Below are 25,648 nucleotides of genomic sequence, written 5' to 3' on the forward strand. Positions count from 1 at the left end.
GATTGTCAGATCCAGGGGATTCTATAAAAGGACTTTAAGAAGGTGACATGATCACTGATGCAGGGTACACTGTACCTCACTGACTTCTCCTGTTACTCCCTCTTTCCACCCCCACCTTTGTCCTGCCCTAACTTGAACATCCCCTTCCTTCTGTAGCCCCTGAAGAAGATGGCCGACCGGATCAGGAAGTACCAGATCTTGAACAATGAGGTTTTTGCCATCCTGAACAAGTACATGAAGTCTGTGGAGACAGACAGTTCCACTGTGGAGCATGTGCGCTGCTTCCAGCCGCCCATCCACCAGTCCTTGGCCACCACTTGTTAAGCAGTAGGTCCTGGAGGACCTACGCTTTTCTGGAGGAGGAAGAGAAGTAGGAGAGAGAAAGCCACAGCCAGCCTGCCACAGGATCCAACTGGACAACGTGTGGGATGGACCTGGAAACAAGCACCTCCCCAAACACATCACCACTCCCTAGGGCGGGGCCTGTGCATGCTCTCCCATGACATCTCCATGCTGGTTTCTTCATAGCATAAATGAAAAAAAAAAAAAAAAGGAAACAGGGCAGTGTGTGCTTTTTCTTTTCTCCCTGCTGAACTATATTAAGAACTCCTAGTTTCACCCTTTCTCCATCCCATCGTCGCACCCATCTGTGGTTGCTTCCCAAGACCGCCTCCCAAGATGGACACCTCCTACCCAGTGCCCATGTGTGACCCCAGGACTCAAGTCTCAGACTGTGAACACAGATGTGGCCATGCCCAGAGATGCCAGCCTGGCCAGAAGGGCATGCCTCAGCTTACTACTTCATCTCTCCTGGTTCCCTCCATGCAGTACCCTGGGTGGCAACTTCTCCCACTCTGGGTACCAGGGATTCTACCACATATGCTTTCCAAAGCCCCATTCCAACTCCCTTCTCTCAGGAAAGTCCTAGAGAGAGGTCCAAAAAGCATTCACAGCTGTATCACACTCCATGCAGGTGGGGCGTAGGAGACTGGTCAGGCCTGCTGTGGGGAAGCGGTATGTATGAACACAGCCAGAAATGTCATAGTCCAAACAGGATGCTTTCAGGCCATCTCAGCTGCTTGATGGTGAGATGGTTCCCTTATTCCTACGGGAAAAGCTTAGCATTGGGCCACATAGGGGAAGCAGCTTTGAACAAATCAGTCATAGCACTGCCTACAGCATTAGCCAGTGACCAAATTATGGGCCACTTCTTGGCACAGAAATGCTTATCAAGGAACATTTCCACAAGAAATAAAATATTAAGGGGTTATTTCCACAGAGGCCCAAAAAGTCTTGGAAACAGAGGTGAGGAGGAGTAATAATAATTGTCAATGAGCTTTTAATACCAAGATATGCCCCCTGTCCCCAAAGAAGAGTCTTCTTTTAGGGAATCAGAACTTTCATTGTCCTAGAAGCTGAAAGATTCTTGGAACATTTTAACTTTTACTCTCAACTTGCTGTTCTCTTTACATTCCTTAAGTTAGACTTCGGGGTGTGACTTCCCTCCCACGAGTAACATTTACTTCCATTTTCTAGACCGAACCAAAAGTCTTCTGCAAAATCTCCCACCGAGTGTGATGAGACCATTGAGAAGGATAAAAGCCTTTAGGATATAAATTTCTTGTTACAGAGCATGTCATTGTCAAAGCAAATCTGTGGCCCTGAGGTTTTAAGAATATCAAATGTGACATTTGATATTTCTCCAGCCCAGGGAAGTAAGATGGTTAGAAATGGTTGCCTTAATCAAATGGTCCCATTTTTAACCCCAAAGGAAGTGCCCACAGCAAGAGGCTTGCGTGATGCACTTATGTCCTCCAGTGAGGAAAGGTGGGGCCACATGCGAAAGGCCCCTTAGGTCAGATCCTGAGAGTAGCACATTTGAGTGCAGATTCCTGGAACCCACCTCAAACCTTCTGAATCTCTGGGAATAGGGCCAGGAAGTCTGCCCTTTCTACAAGCTACCCAAGTTATTCTGTTGCACATCAATGTTTGGGAACCACTGCTGTAAGGGAATCATTCTGGTCACCTTGAGCTTTGAGCTACCACTGAGCCATGAAAGAAAATACATACAGGGAAGAGAGAAGGGAGGAGATTGCAAGTAGAAACTGGCAGATCCTCCTCTCTGGAGGTACCACCTTCTATTCTGATTTCTGACTTTTCCTTCTTGATGACCATAGATATGTTCCAGAGGCAGAAGAGAGAGATTACCCCACATGGCAGAGAACATGCTTTCAAAACATATAGAATGTCAAAGTTCCAGATCCATCTACATCTTTAGTCCTGTCTGAAGTTGGTAGCTGCCTTTCTGTAGCTGATAGATGGCTAGAGTTCCATCCAAATCCCTGACCACGACTTCGTGGAGATTTGAATTATCTATTTGATGAGATATTTATTTCAATAACCCACCTCTCTCACCCCACATTTATATCCCTAAATTTGACCCTCTGGGCCGAGTCATATTACCTTCAGGAGACTTGATCCCAGTAGATTGAGGTCTTCCCTTTCAGCAGAAAGATTTATTTCCCTGGCTTGCCAGTGGCACTGATTTCCTAACACCCAATGAGTTTAATATTCTTTCCTCCCTGGCATTACTGCCCAAGCCTCTTTTGATTTTTTATTTTATGTGTGTCTAATGACCAGGAAAAAAATAAAGCTTAGGTTTTAAAAAGTTTTAAAAAAAATCTGTTTCAGAAACTGTCAAATGTACCATATTTGTATTAAGAATTGTTGGGAATTTTTGTACAATGAATTTACATTTATTTATGGTGACTTATATTTACGCTTGTGATCAAATAATGATGTTAAATTCTTAAATCATATTTGCTATGCAGCTGAAGATGATATTTTGATTTGTATTTTGGGGGTACCTGTGTTGAGTTGATAAACATTTCCATCTTCATTAAAACTGCTTCCAAACTAGTAAAACCAGCAACTTGGTCTTGATTCCTGGTCCTATTCTAATCCTCGTTGACCTGTGGAAGGCCATAATAAAACTAATTACTAAGCAAACAACCTAAAAGAGAATGAAAAATATAGGTTACTGTACACCAAACTAATGGCTTTGCTTGCTTTCCCACGTGGGGAATTACATCTTTACAAATTGAGCCTCACATTTCACATAGCACCAGCTTTCCTAAAGGTCATCCACTAAGATGAGTCCTAGGACTGTTTCCTCTTCTGTCAAGTCGGACAAGATGATCTTTTCTAGCTCTGATATCCTGATTCTAGGTAATTTCCCACTGGTGCACTTTGAGAGGTCTACTTCACACAACATCTTTCTCAACCTATGTCATCACCTCATCAAATTGCCATCATAACAAGTCATATTTGAGCTAGCATAGTGGGAATACTGTTAGTCTTGAGATACTCAGTGAAAAAAGAGTTCCAAAGAAGATAAATTTGGGAAACACTTCATGCTTTTTTCCCCATGAAGATCCAAAAGACTCTGAGGAGTCCTGCAGAACCTTATCAGTCTGGATTAACAACCTATCTCCTAGATTGTTTTATTAGTCTGTTTTCACACTACTGATAAACACATATCCAAGACTGGGAAGAAAGGTTTAATTGTACTTACAGTTGGACATGGCTGGGGAGGCCTCAGAATCATGGCAGGAAGGGAAAGGCACTTCTTACATGGCAGCAGCAAGAGAAAAACAAGGAAGAAGCTAAAGCAGAAACCCCTAATAAACCCATCAGGCCATGAGACTTATTCACTATCACGAGAACAACACAAGAAAGATGGGTTCTCCCCATGATTCAGTTACCTCCCCCTGGGTCCCTCCCACAACACATGGGAATTCTGGGAGATACAAGTTGAGATTTGGGTGGGGACACAGCCAAGCCATATCCTTCTGCACCTCGACCCTCCAAATCTCATATCCCCACCTTTCAAAACAAATCATGCCTTCCCAACAGTCCCCCAAAGTCTTAATTCATTTCAGCATTAACTCAAAAGTCCACAGTCCAAAGTCACATCTGAGACAAGGCAAGTCCCTTCTGCCTACAAGCCTGTAAAATCAAAAGCAAGCTAGTTACTTCCTAAATACAACGGGGGTACAGGTATTGGGTAAATACAGCCATTCCAAATGGCAGAAATTGGCCAAAACAAAGGGGTTACAGGCCCCACGCAATTCCAAAATCCAGCAGGGTGGTCAAATTTTAAAAATCCAAAATGATCTCCTTTGACTCCAGGTCCCACATCCTGGTCACACCGATGCAAGAGGTGGGATCCCTGGTCTTGGGCAGCTCCACTCCTGTGGCTTTGCAGGGTACAGCCTCCCTCCTGGCTGCTTTCATGGGCTGACATAGAGTGTCTGCAGCTTTTCCATGTGCACAGTGCAAGCTGCTGGTGGATCTACCATTCTGGTGTCTGGAGGATGGTGGATCTCTTCTCACAGCTCCACTAGGCAGTACCCCAGTAGCAACTCAGTGTGGCAGCTCCAACCCATTTCCCTTCTGCATTGCCCTAGCAGAGGCTCCATGAGGGCCCCACTCCTGCAGCAAACTTTTGCCTGGGCATCCAAGAGTTTCCATATATCTTCTGAAATCTAGGTGGAAGTTACCAAACCTCAGTTCTTGACTTCTGTGCACCCACAGGCTCAACACCATGTGGAAGCTATCAAGGCTTGGGGCTTCCACCCTCTGAAGCCACAGCCACGCTCTACATTGGCCCCTTTCAGCCATGGCTGGAGCGGCTGAGACATAGGGCACCAAGTCCCTAGATGGCACTCACAGCATGCGGACCCTGGGCCCAGCCCACAAAACCACTTTTTCCTCCAGGGCCTCCGAGCCTGTGATGGGAGGTGCTGCCGTGAAAGTCTCTGACATGGCCTGGAGACATTTTCCTCATGGTCTTGGGGATTAACATTAGGCTCCTTGCTACTTATGCAAATTGCTGCAGCTGGCTTAAATTTCTCCTCAAAAAATGGACTTTTCTACTGCTTTGTGAGGCTGCAAATTTTCTGAACTTCTATGCTGTTTCCCTTTTAAAATGGAATGCTTTTAACAGCACCCAAGGCACCTTTTGAATGCTTGCTGCTTAGAAATTTATTCTACCAGATACCCTAAATTGTCTCTCTCAAGTTTGAAGTTCCAAAAATCTCTAGGGCAGGGCAAAATGCCATCAGTCTCTTTGCTAAAACATAGCAAGAGTCAGTTTTGCTCCAAGAAGTCTGGCATCTCCATCTCAGACCACCTCAGCCTGAACCTTATTGCTCATATCACTATCAACATTTTTGTCAAAGCTATTCAAGTATCTAGGAGGTTCCAACCTTTCCCACATTTTCCTGTCTTCTGAGTCCTCCAAACTATTCCAACCTCTGCCTGTTACCCAGTTCCAAAGTCACTTCCACATTTTTGGGTATCTTTTCAGCAATGCCCACCTCTCAAGTTTACTGTATTAGTCAGTTTCACACTGTTTGCTGATAAACATATATCCGAGACTAAAAAGAAAAAGAAGTTTAATTGGATTTACAGTTCCACTTGGCTGGGGAGCCCTCAGAATCATGGCAGGAGGTAAAAGGCACTTCTTACATGGTGGCAGCAAGAGAAAAATGAGGAAGAAGCAAAAGCAGAAACCCCTGATAAATCCATCAAATCTTCTGAGACCCATTCACTATCATGAGAACAACAGGGGCCCCCATGATTCAATTACTTCCCACTGGATCCCTCCCATAACACAGGGGAATTCTGGGAGATACAATTCAAGTTGAAATTTGGGTGGGGACACAGCCAACCCATATCACTATCTTGGAAACCCCTTTCTCTGCAATGTTAATTAACATTCTCTGCAATGTTAATCATCCTCTCTTGGAACACACTTTGAAAAACATTTGCCTAAGGGTATGCAAATTCATGGTAAGATTTTTTTTTAAAACTCCCACAGAAAGACCACTGACATGTAGAGAATTATGATACAAGAGCACAATTAGAGAAGCAAGGGCCTGACAGATTATTGAAGGATTTCAAATGGGAAGAGGAAGCATTTTGACAGAGGGAAAGAGTACCATCACTGGGGGTACAAGTGTGCCCAGGGCTGTCATAACAAATACTACAAACCAAGTGGTTCAAGCAACAGAAATTCACTCTCTCACAGTTCTAGGGGCTGGACATCGATGACCAAGGTGTCGGCAGAGTGGGTTTCTTTCCCCAAGATCTCTCTTCTTGGTTTGTGGGTGACTATCTTTCTCCCTGTGTTTTCACATGGTCTTCACTCTGTATGTATGTGTCTTATCCTTTTTTGTGTTGTGTGTGTGTGTGTGTGTGTGTGTGTGTTTTGAGATGGAGTCTTGCTCTGTTGCCCAGGCTGGAGTGCAGTGGTGTGATCTTGGCTCACTGCAACCTCCACCTTCTGGGTTCAGGCAATTCTCTCCCTCAACCTCCCAAGTAGCTAGGATTACAGGTGCCCACCACTATACCCAGCTAATAACAGGGTTTCACCATCTTGGCTGGGCTGGTCTTGAACTCCTGACCTTGTGATCCACCCACCTTGGCCTCCCAAAGTGCTGGGATTACAGGCATGAGTCACTGAGCCTGGCCACTTTTTTTTTTTTTTATAAGGAGACCAGTCATATTGGATTACAGCCCACCCTAGTGATCTCATTTTAACTTAATGACCTATTTAGAGACACTATTTCCAAATACAACCACATTCTGAGGTACTGAGGGCTAGAACTTGGGGCATGGGTCAGGGGCAGGGCGCAATTTAGCCCAGAACTGCGCTGGGCATGGATCTGGAGAAAGTGTGTTTTGGGGAGCCTTGGACAGTTTGAAGGCTGGGATGCTATTCCTTTGTGGAACACCCCTTGAACACTCACTATTTACAAGATTAGGGAAAAAAAGAGGAGAGAAGTATAGGAATATGGTGGAGTAGGAAGGCCAAGGAATCCATCTCTGCACCTATATGACAATCACACTGGCAGAATCTGATATAACTATTTTGGAACTCTGGATTTTATTCAAGGCTTAAAACTTCGAGGGGAAGGCTTGGACAGTAAACTACAGTTCATTTTGCTCAACTTCAGCTCTTGGTTCACCAGCCGCTACCCATTTGCCACCCTACCTCTCATACCCCACCCCTGCCCCATGGCAGAAAGCTGTGCATGTGTTCCTGCATGAGCCAGGGTGGGCAATAAAGACCCTGTCCTCCAAATATCAGGGATCTATGTTCTGATGGCTGATGGTTGATTGCTGCTTCTGATCATGGAGATGTAAGCACCAAGGCAGGCAGCCATTGTCACAAGCCACTCCCCACCCCAGATGAAGCAACTTCCAAGGGATGTAAAAGGCCAGTGTTCTTTTTCTTCCCTGTATATGCCCACTTCATTTTTCTCTTTTTCCCTTTTTGGGAGCCAGACATTAAAGATGAGTAAGTTCAAAAACAACTACATAAAAGGAGGAAATTAGGAAGTTACCCTGTATGCACAGGAAAAGGCACAAGCTCAGAAAAGATCTGAGAAGACCTTAAGCTTACATGTCAGGCTGATCGCTAGCATGGAGGCAGCCTACAATGATTAAAAAAACAAACAACAAAACAAAACAAAAAAGACAAAAACAAACAGCAAGACTTGGAGGAAAAGAAAGAAGCCGATTTCCAGAAATACCATACTATTAGCTTCCCATGTCCAGTTTTTAAGATAATCACAAGGCATACAAAGAAGCAGGAAAGTATAGCTGATTTAAAGGAAGAAAAAAATATAAACTATCCATGAGAAACATTAGATGGTCGAACTACCAAAGACAGAGCCTAAGGGACCCATGGGATATCATTAAATGAACCAATATACTCATTGTGAGAATCTCAAAAGAGAGACAAAGGGCAGAGATATTTTTTGAAGATGTAATAGCCAAAATATTCCCAACTTTAATGAAAGATACAGTTATAAACACCCAAGAAGCTCACTACAAGTAGGATGAATTAAGAAAGACATTCTAATCAAACCACTGAAAGACAAATCTTGAAATTTTTCTCTCTTTCAAGAAGAGAATCTTGAAAGCAGCAAGAGAGAAGTGACTCATCAAATACAAAGGATTCTCAGTAAGATTATGAGATTCTCAAACTATGGAGGCCAGAAGGGAGGAGGCTTATATTTCAAAGTGGTAAAAAAAAAAAAAAAAAAAAAAAAAAAGACAAGATTTTTTCATTTTTTTTCTTTTCTTTTTTTTTTTTTTAAATAAAAAAACTAACAAGAAGGGTTTCAAGATGGCTGACTAGAGGCATCTAGTACTCTCCTCTTCCACAAAGAACCACCAAACTAGCAGGCAGATAATCACAATTGAATAGACCGTCTAAGAGAGAAGGCTAAAATTCAACGCAGAAGTGATAAGAAACAAGGCAGAAAAAGGAAGCAAAGCAGCCTGCTGGGCTGGAATCAACTAGGAGCCTAGAGATTCCCCAATGTGGTAAAAGGGGAAGTAAGGGTAAGTAAGAGACCCTGGGTGGTCCACATTCCCACTACAGACTCCTGCAATCCTAGCCAAGGGAGAGCCTCACAACCCACGCAGACCCTGAGACTAACATAGGGAGCTGCTTGGAGACCATGAAATGCTATTGCTCCAGAGACAGAGCTCACTCTAGGCCCCCACACACACCTTGAGACATAAGCCATGATAACAAAGCACTATTTTGAGAGCCTAGCCCTCATTGGACTGCATTCTTGCCTGGAGCCCAATAGCTCCTACACCTCCATATCCCTGGAGCCCCATTGACATCCCTCTACTGGCAACCAGGTACTACTACTGGCTGCTGCTGCCAGGGTCAAATGCCAGCCATGACTAGCAACCCTGCCACCCCAAGTAGCAGGGCCACCAGTCATTTAAAAGCACACTAAATCAGGGTGTGGTAACTTATACCTGCAATCCCAGTGCTTGAGCAGGAGGGCCGAGTTGGGAAGATTACTTGAGGCCAGAAGTTCAAGACCACCCTGAGCAACATAGCAAGATTCTGTCTTTAAAAAAATAAAGTTAGCTACGCATGGTGGTGTGTACCTGCCATTCTAACTACTCAGGAGGCTGAGGCAGGAGAATCACTTGAGCCCAGGAGCTCAAAGTTATAAAGAGCTATGATCACACCACTGCACTATAGTCTGAGCAACAAAGCAAGGCCCTCTCTCTGAAAAACTAAAATAAAATATAGCAATAAAATAAGAGCATCCTGAGGAAAGGCTACCCTGTAAATAGCCAGCACCTAAGGCCAAAGCATGAGCTCCTCAGGCACCGATTTATGGCTGCTGCCACTTAAACCAACCCCACCCTCCCCAGAAGCAAGGCCATAGTGCAGCTGCCACCTCCACCCAAGCATTCTTCTGGGGGCCTAGGGATCACCCTGCTGTTGCCTATCATAGCCAGCACCTGCACATACCACTGGGGGGCCTAAAGACATGCCTGCCCAGCCTAGCTACATTCCCTGCTCCGTGCCCAAGCACACCATCCAGGGGCCTGGAAGTCACCCTGCCCCCCCTACCACCACTGGCATGTGAGTATTCCTTCCAAGGGGCTGAAAACAGGCTCACCCAACCACCACAGCTAGCACCCACCCACATGCCCCACCTACAAGCATGGGGACTAGCCCACCCAGCCCATCATAGCCACCACCAACACTGGCATGGACCACTTGATAGCCAGAAAATTGTTCAACCACTGCTACTGCCAATTGCTCATGCTATGCCCACTACCTAGGGGACTTGAGAATCTACTCACCTGCCCTGCCCTCTGCTGCCACAGCTGATATCTGAGCCAGGTCAAAAGGAGACCTAAGAATTGGCCCACTTGGACCTGCTAACACTAGTGCCAGTATATACCACCTTGGGGCCCAAGGACAAGCACATTTGGCCTACAGATGCCACTACTGGGGCCTGAGGACTGATCCATGTGGCATCCTATCTCCAGCAAAACTTCACCATAGCTACGACTAATAACCATACCCTAAGCCACAGAGAAAATCACAGACACAACTGACACTGTTTACACCCAAAGAAATCATATGGAGACTACATGGTAGCATGCACCCAGAATCAAAGCCAAAGTTTCCTACTCAACCAACACTGTAGATACATTTTCAGGAAAAAGTCCTCCCCATGAAAGTAAATCCAAAAAATTGGAAGAAGCAACTATTACACCAGTTGTGCAGATAACATAAGGACATAAGAAATATGAGAAAGAAAGGAAATAAGATACCTCCAAAGGAACACAATAACTTTTCAGCAACAGATTGCAATGAAAAAGAAACATATGAAATACTAAAGAATTCAAAACAATGATATTAAAGTAGCTCTGTGAGATGCAAGAGAACTCAAATACAATACAAAGAAATCAGAAAAAAAAACACTTTAGAATATGAGTTTACCAAAGAGATAGACTTTTAAAAAACCCCAAACAAAAATTCTATAACACAAGAATTCATTGAATGAAATACAGAATACATTCTAAAGCTTCAATAGACTAGATAAAGCAGAAGAAAGAATTTCAGGACTTGAAGACAGGTCTTTTGAAATATCCCAGTCAGATAAAAATAAAGAAAAAATTAGCAAAGCTTATGTGATATATGGGACAATATAAAGCAACCAAATATTCCAATATCAAGTGTACCAGAAGCCAATGAGAAAACCAAAGGGATAGAAAACCTATTTTACAAAATAATAGCTGAAAAACTTCAAGTCTAGCAAGAGATTTAGACATCCAGATATAGGAATCTCAGAAATCTCCAATCAGATACAATTTAAAAGGGTCTTCTCCACAGTACATTATAGTCAAACTGTCAAAAGTCAAATAAGATAATTATAAAACCAGCAAAATAAAATGATCTAGTTATTTATTAGGGAACCCTCATCAGACTAACAGTGGATTTCTCAGCAGAATCCTCACAGGCCAAAAGAATGGAATGATACATTCAAAGTGCTGAAAGAAAAAACCTGCCAGTCAAGCATACTATACCCAGTAAATTTGTCTTTAAAAAATGAAGGAGAAAAGTCTTCCCAGACAAGCTGAAGTTGAAGAAATTTATCACCACTAGATCAGTCCTATAAGAATTGCTTAAGTCAGTCCTATACCTGGAAGTAAAAGGATAATGTCCTCTACAATTCTGAAGACACATGGAAGTATAAAGCCTACTGGTAAAGCAAACATACAAATAAGGAAAATAAAAAACTTAAATGTTACCACTATAAAAAAAAAAAATCAAACCACAATGATAAAAAGAGAGAAAGAAAGGAAGAATATATAAAACAATCAGAAATCAATTAATAAAATGACAGGAATAAACTCTCACATAATAGCCTTGAATTTTAAAAAAAGTAAACAGATTAAACTTTAAAAGAGACTCCCTGAATGGATTATTTAAATGACCCACTTGGATGCTGCCTACAAGAAACTCATCTCACTTGTAAAAGACACAGACTGAAAGTAAAGAGATGGAAAAAGATAAAACAATCATGAGTAGCTATACTTAGATAAAACACATATTAGGTCAAAAACAGTGAAGAATAGACAAAGAAGGTCATTATCTAATGATACAGAAATCAAGTAAGGACCAGGATCAAATAGTTCCAAACATATATGCACCCAACATGAGAGTACTCAAGATAGACTATTAGATCTTAAGGAAGAAATAGACACCAACACAATAATAGTTGGGGACTTCGACACCCCACTCTCAGCTTTAGACACATTATTTAGAAAGAGAATTAAAGAAATATTGGATTTAAACTGTACTTCAGATCAAATGGACTTGAGAGTTATTTAAGAACATTTCAACCAAGAACTACAGAATACATATTCTTCGCATTAGCCCATAGAACGTTCTCCAGGATAGACCATTTGTTAGGATACAAAACAAGTCTCAACAATTTTTGTAAATCAAAATCTATTAATTATCTTCTCAGATCACAATGGAATAAAACTAGAAGTTGATAACAAGAGAAACTCTGGAAAACTATACAATTACGCAGAAAGTAAACAATATGCTCCTGAATAACCACCTAGGTCCAATAAGAAACTAAGGAGGAAATCAAAAAACTGCTTAAAAGAAATGCATTGATATACAACATACCCAAACCTATGGGACACAGTAAAAGCAGTGCTAAGAAGGAAGTTTATAGCAATAAATGCTTACATCAGAAAACTAGAAGGAATTAAAACAAACAATCTAACAATGTACCTCAAGGAGCTGGAAAAGCAAGAACCAAACCCAAATTTAGTACAATGAAAGAAATCATAAAGAAAAAATCAAAGCAGAACTAAACAAAATATAAACTAAAAATACAAAGGATCAATGAAAAGATAGTTTTTTAAGAAGATAAAAACTGATAAATCATTAGCTAGACTAACCAAGGAAAAAAAAAAAAAGAAGACTCAAAGTCAGAAACTTTTTAAAAAAGAGTGGGGAGTGGTCAAGATGGCCAACAAGAAGCAGCTAATGTGTGTGACTCTCTCAGAGAGGAATGGAAGGGGCAAGGGGCAAGTAAATACAACACCTTCAACTGAAACATCCAAGTACTCGCACTGGGACTAATCAAGGTAACAACTTGACCCATGGAGAATAAAGAAAAGCAAAACAGGGTCGGGTGCCGTGGCTCACACCTGTAATACCAGCACTTTGGGAGGCTGAGGCAGGCAGATCACAAGGTCAGGAGATTGAGACCATCCTGGCTAACATGGTGAAACCCTGTCTCTACTAAAAATACAAAAATTTAGCCAGGCGTGGTGGCAGGCGCCTGTAGTCCCAGCTACTCAGAAGGCTGAGGCGGAGCTTGCAGTGAGCCGAGCCAAGATGCACCACCACTACACTCCAGCCTGGGCGACAGAGCAAGACTCCATCTCAAAAAAAAAAAAAAAAAAAAAAAAGCAAGACAGGACAACAGTCCAACAGGGAGCAACAGGGAGCTAGCTAGGGGAACCTCCCCCACCCAGGAAAGCAGTGAGTGAATGAGAGACCCCCGGGAAACCACACTTCTCCCAGGAATCTTCGCAACCCTCAGGTCAGGAGATGTCCTTGTGAACCCACTCCCCCAGGGCCTTCAGTCTGACAGACAGAGCCATGTGGAGCCTCAGCATAGCAGCCACTCAGGCACGTGCAGAAACTCTGAAGCTTTAGATACTCGGGCTTTGCGGCAAAAGTAGCTGCAACTCCAGCAAAGTGGGAGGTTAGACCCCCATACATAATCCTAGGAAAGGGGCAGAATCCAGGGGACTGAGCAGGAATAGCCTGAAGGCCCACTTCCACAGCACCTCACAAGATAAGACCCACTGGCTTGGAATTCCAGCCAGCCACCAGTAGTGGCATTGCACCTCCCTAAGAAGCAGCTCCTGGTGGGAGGGGCAGGCTGCCATCTTTGTGGTTTGGGTACCTTAGGCATTCCAACCTTCAGGCCTTGGAGTGTCCAAGCTGACCAGGGATGAAAGGGATCCCCCAGCACAGCACAGCTGCTTTACCACAACATGGCCAGACTGCTGCTTTAAGCAGGTACCTGATGCCAGACCTCCTCACTGGGCAGAACCTCCCAAGTTGGGCCCTCCAACCAATGCCACCAGTGGTCTCCAGCTGACAGAGACTTGAATTTTCCTGGAGATGGTGCTCTCAGAGTGGGGGACAGTTCACCATCTTTGCTGTTTGGGTGACATAGCTGTTCCAGCCTTCAGACTTTAGAGAACCCAAGCCGACTGGGGGTGGAAGGGATCCCTCAGCACTGCATAGCTCTACCGAAACATGGCCAGACTGCTTTTTTAAGTGGATCCCTGATCCCGCTCCTCCTCACTGGGCAGAACCTCCCAACTGGGTCCTCCAGCCACCCCTCTTGGTGTTCTCCAGTAAACAAAGATTTTTAATCTCTCTGGGATAGAGCTCCCAGAGGGAGGGGTGAATCACTATCTTTGCTGTTTGAGCGACTTAGCCATTCCAGCCTTTGGACTCCAGAGTGTCTGAGGTGACCAGGGAGGGCACTGAAGCAGACCCCGAGCACAGCACAGCTGCTCGACCAAAATGTTGCCAGATTGCTTTTTTAAGTGGGTCCCTGATCATCCCCATTCCCCCTCATTGGGCAGGACTTCCCAATCTGGGTCTCCAGGTACTTCCTGCAGGTGCCTTTGGGCCAGCATCAGGCCCGTACCTCCCTGAAACAAAGCTCCAAGCGGGAGAAACAGGCTGCCATCGTTGCTGTTTTTCAGCCTTCACTGGTGATACCTCTCGGGACTAGAAAATCCGAAGTGACTAGAGACTGCAGTGGGACCCAAGCCTACTGCAGCAGACCTATGGAAAAGTGGCCAGACTTTTCCAGGGGCAATTGAAAGCCTCTCTTATCACTGTCTCTGCAGTGGAACTGCCCTTGCCACCCTCAGACTAATGAAGGAGCAAAGACCCTAAATGCCTTATCCACACCTCCAACAAGCTGCAGTCAACCCAAGGAGAGGAGGCCACTCCATTTCCCATTGATCTCACTACACCCCCTCTACCCCCAACTGCTTGTCACCAGACAGGGAACCCATGGCTTAGGCCTGCAGCACAAACCCTCCATCCTGGGCTGATTGCAATGAGCCATTGCTGACCTTCATTTCTCTGGGGTAGAGCACTAAGGAGACAAGCAAATGACCCTTGACCACAACCACTACTAAAATCCCTTCCTCTGCTGCCTCCAAGTTGGGGAATAGAAACAAACACTGAGATCACCCCAGAGCTGCAGTGGGTAGCCCAGGAGTGCCAAGTTGTCATCTACGGTCAGCACTCGAGGGGGAAAGGAACCCATACTTTCAGAACATTGAGAGAGAACACAGCTGCAACTGTGAGAAAATACAACCAAGCAAGAGTCTGCCAAATGACCAATAAGCCTAAGTGCCACCTGCTGGATCACATCTCAAAGCTTCAACACCAAAGATACCTCACTAACATACCCTCTCTGAAATCAGAGACAATAAGTCAGTTTCAAATAAAGACCCTGCACAAAGCCTTGGCCTGGTGAAAACACCCAGAAAAGAAGCCTATTTACTGTAGTCAGTTTACACTGCAGTTAAAAGAACACCCACACAAGGAGCTGAGAAAGAACCAACAGAAGAACCCCGGTTACATGTCCTCCAAATGACTGCAGCAGTTCTCCAACAAGAGTTTTTAACCAGGCCAAACTGGTTTGAATGACAGAAATAGAGTTCAGAATATGAATAGGAACAAAAATCAAGAAGATTCATGAGGACAGAAAAACCCAGTCCAAGGAAAATAAGAATCACAATAAAGTGATACAGGAGCTGAAGGATGAAATAGCCAGTACAAAAAAGAAACTAATGGGTCTGACAGTGCTGAATAACATAACACAAGAATTTCACAATGTGATCACAAGTATTAATAGTAGAATAAACCAAGGTGAGGAAATAATCTCAGAACTTGAAGACTGAGTCTCTAAAATTTTCAAACAAAAATTTTTTAAAAATTATAAAATGAACAAAACCTCTGAGAAGTAGGGGATTATGTAAAGAAGCCAAATCTATGATAATCACTGGCCTCCGTGAAAGGGAAGGGGAGAAAGCAAATAATTTGAAAACATTTCAGGATATCATCCATGAAAATATCTCCAACCTTGTTAGAGAGGCCAACAGTCAAATTCAGAAAATACTTCTGAAAGATTCTATATATGATAATCACCCCCAAGACACATAATCTGATTTTCTAAGGTTGCAATGAAAGAATGTTAAATGCAGCTAGAGATAAAGGGCAGGTCACCAAATAGTAAGATACTTGAACACTCCATTGATAGTATTAGACAGATCATTGAGGCAGAAAATTAAGATATTTGAGATCTAACCTCAACACTGGACCAAATGAATCTGTTAGACCTTTACAGAACTCTCCACCTACAAAGGGAACCCTGTCAGGCTAACAGCAGACCTCTCAGCTAAAACCCTACATGCCAGGAGAGACTGGGGGCAGGGGCTTATATTCAACATTCTTAAAGAATAAAATCTTCAACCAAGAATTTTATATCCAGCCAAATTAAGCTTCCTAAGTGAAGGAGAAATAAAATCCTTTTCAGATAACCAAATGTTGGGGGAATTCATTACCACCAGACTTGCCATATGAGAGATCTTGAAAGCAGCACTGCCTATAGAAAGACTTCTATTAGCTAATACAAAAACTGTAAAGCAAACACACAAAAGCCAACATCTTAAGCAACTAACAGCACAATGACAGAATCAAATCCATACATATCAATACTAAATCTTGGACGTAAATGGGCTAAATGCCCTCTTAAAAGGCACACAGTGGCAAGCTGGATAAAAAAGCAAGAGCCTATGGTATGCTGCCTTTAAGAGACATCTCACGTGTAATGATACTCATAGACTCAAAATAAATGAATGGAGGAAAATCTACCAAGCAAATGGAAAACAAAAAAGCAAAGCTTGCAATCCTAACTACAGACAAAACAGATTTCAAACCAATAAAAATAAAAAAACTCGAAGAAGTTATGTAAAAATACATAATGGTAAAAAGTTCAATTTAATAAGGCCTAACAATCCTAAATACATATGCACCCAACACAGGAGCATCCAGATTCATAAAGCAAGTTCTTGGATACCTACAAAGAGACAGACTCCTACACAATAATAGTAGGATACTTCAACACTCCATTGACAGTATTAGATCATCGAGGCAGAAAATTAACAAGATTCAGCATCTAACCTCAACACTGGACCAAATGAATCTGTTAGATCTTTACAGAACTCTCCACTCCAAAACAACAGAATATACAGTATTCTCATTATCAGATGGCACATACTCTAAAATCAACCACATAGTTGGATATAAAACAATCCTCAACAAGGGTAAAAGAGCCAAAATCATATGAAACACACTGTCAAACCACAGCACAATAAAAATAGAAGACAATGAAAATCGCTCAAAACCATGCAATTACATGGAAATTAAACAGCATGCTCCTGAATGACTTTTGGATAAATAATGAAATTAAGGCAGAAATCAAGAAGTTCTTTGAAAATAATAAGAACAAAGATAAAACATACCAGAATATCTGGGACACAGTTAAGGCAGTGCTAAGAGAGGAATTCATAGCACTAAATGCCCTCATCAAAAAGTTAGATCTCAAATTAACCTAACTTCACAACTGAAAGAATTAGAGAAGAATAAATCAGCTCCAAAGCTAGCAGAAGATAATAAAAATCAGAGCTGAACTACAAATTGAGACATGAAAAACCACTCAAAAGATCAATTAATCCAGGAGTTGGTTTTTTTGAAAAAATTGATAGGTCACTAGCTAGAAGAATAAGGAAGAAAAGAGATGATCCAAATAAACACAATTAGAAATGACAAAGGAAATGTTACTACTGACCCCACAGAAATAAAAACAACAATCAGAAACAAGCCAGGCACAGTGGCTCATGCCTATAATCCCAGCACTTTGGGAGGCTGAGGCAGGTGGATCATTTGAAGTCAGGAGTTTGAGGCCAGCCTGGCCAACATGGTGAAACCCCATCTCTACTAAAAAATACAAAAATTAGCCAGGCATGGTGGTGCACATCTGTAATCCCAGCTACTCAGGAGGCTGAGACAGGAGAAATACATGAACCTGGGAGGCAGAGGTTGCAGTGAGCCGAGGTTGCGCCACTGCACTCCAGCCTGGGCAAAAGAACGAGACTCTATCTTCACAAAAGAAAAAGGAAAAAAAAAAAAAACACCTTCAGAAATTACAACATACACCTCTATGCACATAAACTACAAAACCTAGATGAGATGGATAAATTTCTGGAAACATACACCCTACACCCTCCCACTTCTGAGGTAGGGAGAAGTTGATTCCCTGAATAGACTAGTAACACGCTCCAAAATTGAATCAGTAATAAATAGCCTATCAATCAACCAGTAATAAAAAGCCTACCAACCAGATCTGAGCTTTCAAAGAAGCATGCAACTGGTTGGATTCACAGCCAAATTTTACCAGATGTACAAAAAAGAAAAAACAAAGCTGATACCATTCCTACAGAAATTATTCCAAAAAATATTGACAACGAATGACTCCTCCCCAACTCATTCTATGAGGCATCATCTTGATACCTGGCAGAGACACAACAAAAAAACAAAACTTCAGGCCAATATCCTTGATGAACATTGATGCAAAAATCCTCAACAAAATACTTGCAAACTGAATACAGCAGCATATCAAAAAGCTAATCCACCATGACAAAGTAGGCTTCATCCCTGGGATGCAAGGTTGGTTCAACATAGACAAATCAATAAATGTGATTTATCACATAAACAGAACTAAAGACAAAAACCACATGATTATCTCAACAGACACAGAAAAGGCTTCTGATAAAATTCAACACTCCTTCATGTTAAAACCTCTCAAAATAGGTATTGAAGGAACATACCTCAACATAATAAGAGCCATCTATGACAAACTTACAGCCAACATTATATTGAATGGGCAAAAGCTGGAAACATTCCCCCTTGAAAACTGGCACAAGACAAGAATGTTCTCTCTCACCATTTCTATTTAACATAATATTGGAAGTCCTAGCCAGAACAATTAGGCAAGAGAAAGAAAGGGCATTGAAATAGGAAGAGAGAAAGTCCAATTATCTGTTTGCAGATAACATGATTCTATATCTAGAAAACCCCATAGCGTCAGCCCAAAAGCTCCTTAAGCTGATAACTTCAAAGTTGCAGGATACAAAAATCCATGTACAAAAATCATTAGCATTTCTATGCACCAACAACAGCCAAACTGAGAGGCAAATCAGAAACACAATCTCATTCACAATTGTCACAAAAATAAAATACTTAGGAATACAGCTAACCAGGAAGATGAAAGAGCTTTACAATGAGAATTACAAAACAAAACACTGCTCAAAGAAATCAGAGAAGACACAAACAAATGGGAAAACATCCTACGTTCATGAATAGGAAAAATCAATACCATTACAATGGCTACACTGCCCAAAGCAATTTACAGATTCAATGCTATTCCTATCACACTACCAATAACATTTCACAGAACTGGAAAAAACTATTTTAAAATTCATATGGAACCAAAAAAAGAGCCTGAATAGCCAAAGGCATCCCTAAGCAAAAAGAACAAAGCTGGAGGCACCACGTTACCCGACTTCAAATTACACTACAAGGCTACAGTAACCAAAACAGCATGGTACTGGTACAAAAACAGACACATAGACCAAGGAAGCAGAATAGAGAGCCCAGAAATAAGACCACACATCTACGACCATCTGATCTTCAACAAAGCTGACAAAAAACAAGCAATGGGGAAAAGACTCCCTAGTCAATAAATGGTGCTGGGATAACTGGCTAGCCAGCCATATGCAGAAGATTGAAGCTGGACCCCTTGTTTACACCATACACAAAAATTAGCTCGAGATGGATTAACGACTTAAATGTAAAACCCAAAAATATAAAAACCCCAGAAGACAACCTAGGCAATACCATCCTGGACATAGGAACAGGCAGATTTCATGACAAAGACACCAAAAGCAATCACAACAAAAGCAAAATTTGACAAGTGGGTCTGATTAAACTTAAGAGATACTGCACAGCAAAAGAAACTATCAACAGAGTAAACAGCCAATCTAAAATGGGAGAAAATTTTTGCAAACTATGCATCTGACAAAGGTCTAATATCCAGCATCTATGAGGGACTTAAATTTATAAAAACAACAACCCCATTAAAAAGTGGGCAAAGGACATGAACAGACACTTCTCAAAAGAAGACATACATGCAGCCAACAAACATATTTAAAAAGGCTTAAAGTATAATAAAAAACTTAAGAAAAAACTTAATATAACTGACTAGACAAAAGCAAATAAAACCATAATGAGATACCACTTCACACCAGTCAGAATGGCTATTATTAAAACTCAAAAAATAACAGATACTAGTGAGGTTTTGGAGAAAAGGGAACACTCATACACTGTTGCTGGGAGTGTAAATTAATTCAACCATTGTGGAAAGCGGTATGTTGATTCCTCAAAGAGCTAAAAGCAAAACTACCATTAAACTCAGCAATCCCATTACTGGGTATATACCCGGTGGAATATTAAGTCATTTTACCATAAAGACACATGCATGCAAATGTTCATTGCAGCACTATTCACAATAGCAAATACATGGAATCAACCTAAATGCCCATAAATGAAGACTGGATAAAGAAAATGAGGTACATATACACTATGGAACACTACACAGCCATAAAAAAGAATGAGATCATATCTTTTGTGGGAACATGGATGGAGCTAGAGGCCATTATCCTTAGTAAACCGACACAGGAACAGAAAACCAAATGCTGCATGTTCTCACTTATAAGTGGGAGCTAAATAATAAAAACTCACTAACACAAAGAAGGAAACAACAGACACTGGGGTCTACTTGAGTGGGGAGGTTGGGAGGAGGAAGAAGAGCAGAAAAGGTGACTATTGGGTACTGGCTTAATTCTTAGGTAATGAAATATATGTACGACAAATCCCCATGACACATGTTCACCTATATAACAAACCTTCATATATACCCCCAAATCTAAAATTAAAAAAGAAACAAAAAATGAGACATTACAATAGAAGACATACCACAGACATATAAAAGATCAGAAATTATAAGTAACTAATAGAAAATTGATAAATTCCTGGACACATAAAACCTATCCAGGTTGAGTCAGGAAGAAATAGAAAACCTGGACAGACCAACAATGAGAAATGAGATTGAACCAGTATTAAAAAGTCTGTCAACAAAAAAATGTGCAGGACTGCATGACTTCACTGTTGAATTCTGCCAACTTAAGAATATTTAATACCAATTTTCCTCAAACTATTGCAAAAAATTGAAAAGGAGGAAATTTTCCCTAATTCAAATTTTTCTCTAATTATAAAAAGAGAAAACCACATGCCAATATCCCTGATTAACAGACAAAAATCCTCAAAACACTACCAAACTAAATCCAACATCAATAACATAATACACCATGATCTAGTAGAATTTATCCCAAGGATGCAAGGATGGTTCAACATACACAAGTTAAACATAATATATCACATCAACAGAAAGGAGGACAAAAACCATATGATCATCTGAGTAAATGGAGAAAAGGCATTTGATAAAATTCAACATACCTTAATGATAAAAACTTCAACATAGTAGGCATAGAAGGAACATACCTCAACATAATAAAGACCATATACCACAAGTCCACATCTAACATCACACTGAATGGGAAAAAGTTGAAAACCTTTTCTCTGAAAACTGAAACAAGACAAGAATGTTCACTTTCACCACTCTTATTAAACATAGTACTGGAAGTCCTAGTCAGAGCAATAAAGTAAGAGAAATGAAAGACATAGGCCAGGCACAGTGGCTCATGCCTGTAATCTCAGCAGTTTGGGAGGCCAAGGCGGGAGGATAACCTGAGGTTAGGAGTTTGAGACCAGCCTGGCCAACATGGTGAAACCCCGTCTCTATTAAAAAAAAATACAAAAATTAGCCAGGTGTGGTGGCTGGCACCTGTAATCCCAGCTACTCATGGGGCTGAGGCAGGAGAATCGCTTGAACCTGGGAGGCAGAGGTTGCAGTGAGCCAAGATTGCACCACTGCACTGCAGCCTGTGTGACAGAGTAAGACCCTGTCTCAAAAACAAAAACAAAAACAAAAAAACCTCAAAATTTGGAAAGAGGAAGTCAAATTGTTCCTCTGCAGATATTATCTTATATCTAGAAAAAAACTTTAAAAACTTATATTCAATAAATAAATTTCACAAAATAGGATATAAAATCAACTTACAAAAATCAACAGCATTTCTAAACGCCAATAATAAACTGAGAAATAAATCAAAAAGGCAATCCCATTTACAATGGCTCCAAAAAATAATAATACTTAGGAATAAATTTAACCAAGGAAACAAAAGACCTTTACAAGGAAAACTACAAGAGTCGGTTGAAAGTAATTAAAGAGGACACAAATAGAAAGACATTCCATGCTCATGAATCAGAAGAGTTAACATAGTTAAAATGACCACACTACCCAAAGCAATCTACAGATTCAACACAATCTCTATCAAAATACCAATGTCATTTTTCACAGAAATAGAAAAAACAATCCTAGAATTCAAATGAAACCAAAAAACAGCCAGAATAATCAAAGTCCTCCTGAATAAAAAGAACAAAGCTGGAGGCATCACACTACCTGATTCAAAATCTATTTCAAGGCTACAGTAACCAAAACAGTACAGTATTGGTATAAAACCAGACACACAGACCAATGGAACAGAATAGAGAACACAGAAAAAGTCACATACTCACATCCAACTGATTTTTGACAAAGACACCAAGAACAGACACTGGGGAAAGGACATGCTTTTCAATAAGTAATGCTGGGAAAATTGAATATCTATATGCAGAAAAATGAAACTGGATCCCTATTTATCACTGTATATAAATGTCAACTCAAGCTAGATGAAAGGCTTAAATGTAACATCTGAAAATATAAAACTGCTAGAAGAAAACAGGGAAAACACTTCAGGACATCGATCTAGACCAAGATTTTCTGGCTAAGATCTCAAAAGCACAGACAATAAAAACAGAAATAGACAATGAGACTATCATAAACTAAAAAGCTTCTGCACAGCAATCAATGTAATGGAGAGACAATCTGTTGAATGCGAGAAAATATTAGCCACCTATTCATCCCTCAAGTGACTATTATCTAGAATATACAAGCAACTCAAACAACTCAATAATATAATAATCATTAAAAAGGGGGGAAATTATATGAATAGACATTTCTCAAAAGACGACGTACAAGTAGCCAATAGGTAAATGAAATTTTTAAAAAGTTCATCACTACTCATCAGGGAAATGCACATTGAAACCACAATGAGATATAGTTAGAATGGCTATAACAAAGAAATTAAAAAAAAAAAAAAAAGATGCTGGCAAGGATACAGAGAAAAGGCAACTCTTGTACACTGTTGGTGGGAATGTAAATTAGCATAGCCACTATGCAAAACAATATGGAGATTTCTCTGAAAACTAAAAATAGAGCTACCATATGACCCAGCAATTCCACTACTGGGAATTTAGTCAAAGGAAAAGAAATCAGTGTATCAAATAGATACCTGCCCTCTCATATTTATTGCAGTACCCTTCACAACAGCAAAGATAGGGAATCAACCCAAGTGGCCATCAATGTATGAATGAATGAATGAATGAATGAATGAATGAAATGTGATATATACACAATGGGACACTATTTGGCCATAAAATAAAGAATGAAACCATGCCATTTTCAGCAACATGGATAGAACTGAAGGTCATTATGTTACATGAAATAAGCCAGGCACAGAAAGACAAATATTGCATGTTTTCACTCATATATTGAAGCTAAGAAAGTTGATCTCATAAAAGTAGAGAGTAGAATGATACATACCAGAGACTGGGAAAAGTATGTTGGTAGAGGGGGGATGAAAAGACGTTGGTTAATGGATACAAACATACAGTTGTATAGAAGGAATAAGTTCTAATGTTTGATAGCAGAGTAGGGTGACTGTAGTTAACAATGTATTATACATGTCAAAATAGCTAGAAGAGAGGCCTCGAGATATTCCCAACCCGAAGAAACAATACTCGAGGTGATGGATACCCTGTATACCCAGACTTTATTATTACACATTCTATGCATGTAACAAAATAACATGTACCCATTAATATGTACAAATATTATGTATCAATTCTAGAAATGTGACAACCAACAAATTTTATATCAAGCAAAACTGTCCTTCAGAAGTGAGAGAAATATTTTATCCCTCATGCCCTTCCCACCCTTTCCCTGAGTCCCCAAAGTCCATTGTGTCATTCTTATGCCTTTGCATCCTAATAGCTTAGCTCCCACTTATGAGTGAGAACATACAATGTTTGGTTTTCCATTCCTGAGTTTCTTCACTTAGAATAATAGTCTCGAATCTCATCCAGGTTGCTGTGAATGCCATTAATTCATTCCTTTTTATGGCTGATTAGTATTCCATCATATATATCATGTCATTTATATATAAACTGTGATATATACATATATGTGTGTATATATACACACATATGTGAGAGATATATATATATCTATATATATATATATATATCACAGTTTCTTTATCCACTCATTGATCATTGATTGATGGGCATTTACCAAAATCTCACAAATCACCACCAAAGAACTTACTCATGTAACCAAACACTACCCAATAACCTATGGAAATAAAAAGTTTTAAAAAATAAACTCATGAATCAACAAACTGCAGCCCTTGAGCCAAATTCAGCTTGCTACTTGTTTTTCTACAGCTTATGAGCTAAGAATGATTCTTACAGTTTAAAATAGTTGAAAAATTAACAGGAATAATATTTCACAACACGTGAAAATTTTATGTAATTTACATTGTAGGGTAATAAATTAAGTTTCATTGGGAGAAAAAAAGTGAGGGACATATTAAAAGATTCCCAGGTAACCCTTTTGCAGCCATCACCAAAGCGGGAACGGCCAAAACGAAGTTCAATCCCTTTGTGACTTCCAACCGAAGCAAGAATCGCAAAAGCACCTTTCCACATTCGCAGGAGGATGTCTTTCCCTGTTTCCAAACAGCTGAGACAGAAGTACAATGCGCGATCCATGCCCATCCGAAAGGATGATGAAGTTCAGGTTGTATGAGGACACTATAAAGGTCAGCAAATTGGCAAAGTACTCCAGGTTTACAGGAAGTAATATGTTATCTACACTGAATGGGTGCAGTGCAAAAAGGCTAACGGCACAACAGTCCACGTAGGCATTCACCCCAGCAAGGTGGTTATCACTAGGCTAAAAGTGGACAAAGACCACAAAAAGATCTTTGAACAGAAAGCCAAATCTCACCAAGTGGGAAAGGAAAAGGGCAAATACAAGGAAGAAACAATTAAGAAGAGGCAGGAATAAAGTAATCTTATACACAAGCTTTGATTAAAACTTAACGACCAAAAAAAGAGATTCCCATACAAGTAGAAGTTGAGGGAGTTTGTGACCACTAGACCTGCCCTGCAAAAAATACTAGAGGGAGTCCTACAGGTTGAAATGAAAGGACACTAGACAATAACATGAAGCTATATGAAGAAATAAAGATCTCAGCAAAGGTAAATACATGGGCAAGTTTTAAAGCCAATATTCTTGTAAGAATGATCTGTAACCATATTCTTCGTTTCCTGCATGATTTAAGAGACTAAAAATTATTACTAGTCCAAAAGCTAATACAGTTAACCCTTGAACAACATGGGTCCACTTATACATGGATTTTTACTTTTCTTTTTCTTTTTTTCTTTTTTTCTTTTTTTTTTTTTGGAGACAGGGTCTCATTGTGTCACCCACACTGGACTGAAGTGGTGCAATAATGGTTCACTCCAGCCTCAACCTCCCAGGCCCAGGTGATCCTCTTATCTCAGCCTCCCAAGTAGCTGGGACCACAGGCATGTGCCATCATGCCTGGCTAATTTTTTTTTGGTATTTTCTGTAGAGATAGGGTTTTGCCATGTTGCCTAGGCTGGTTTCAAACTCCTGGACTCAAGGAATCCACCCTCCTTAGCCTCCCAAAGTGCTGGGATTACAGGCGTGAGCCACCATGCCCAGCCACATGTGCATTTAAAAAAAAA

The 25,648-nt window shown here is 40.8% G+C and overlaps 1 protein-coding gene and 1 pseudogene across 8 annotated transcripts in view; both read left to right on the top strand.

Annotated features, from left to right (window-relative positions):
* Nucleotides 1-2,932, top strand: part of CYFIP2 (cytoplasmic FMR1 interacting protein 2) — a 134,122-nt gene extending 131,190 nt beyond the window's left edge. For 5 of the 8 annotated variants that reach the window (XM_025389274.1, XM_025389275.1, XM_025389276.1 and 2 more), the window contains one exon: nucleotides 157-2,932. In XM_025389274.1, coding sequence (XP_025245059.1) covers nucleotides 157-324 — 168 coding nt within the window. In that variant the 3' untranslated portion in view covers nucleotides 325-2,932. The remainder of the gene's footprint in view (nucleotides 1-156) is intronic. The other 3 variants (XM_025389269.1, XM_025389271.1, XM_025389270.1) reach the window with 1 other exon arrangement.
* Nucleotides 1,800-24,941, top strand: LOC112627099 (annotated as a pseudogene).
* Nucleotides 24,942-25,648: the final 707 nt, after the last annotated feature.

The sequence above is a fragment of the Theropithecus gelada genome, chromosome 6 (genome assembly GCF_003255815.1).
Source record: "Theropithecus gelada isolate Dixy chromosome 6, Tgel_1.0, whole genome shotgun sequence".
NCBI classification, from domain to species: Eukaryota; Metazoa; Chordata; class Mammalia; order Primates; family Cercopithecidae; genus Theropithecus; species Theropithecus gelada.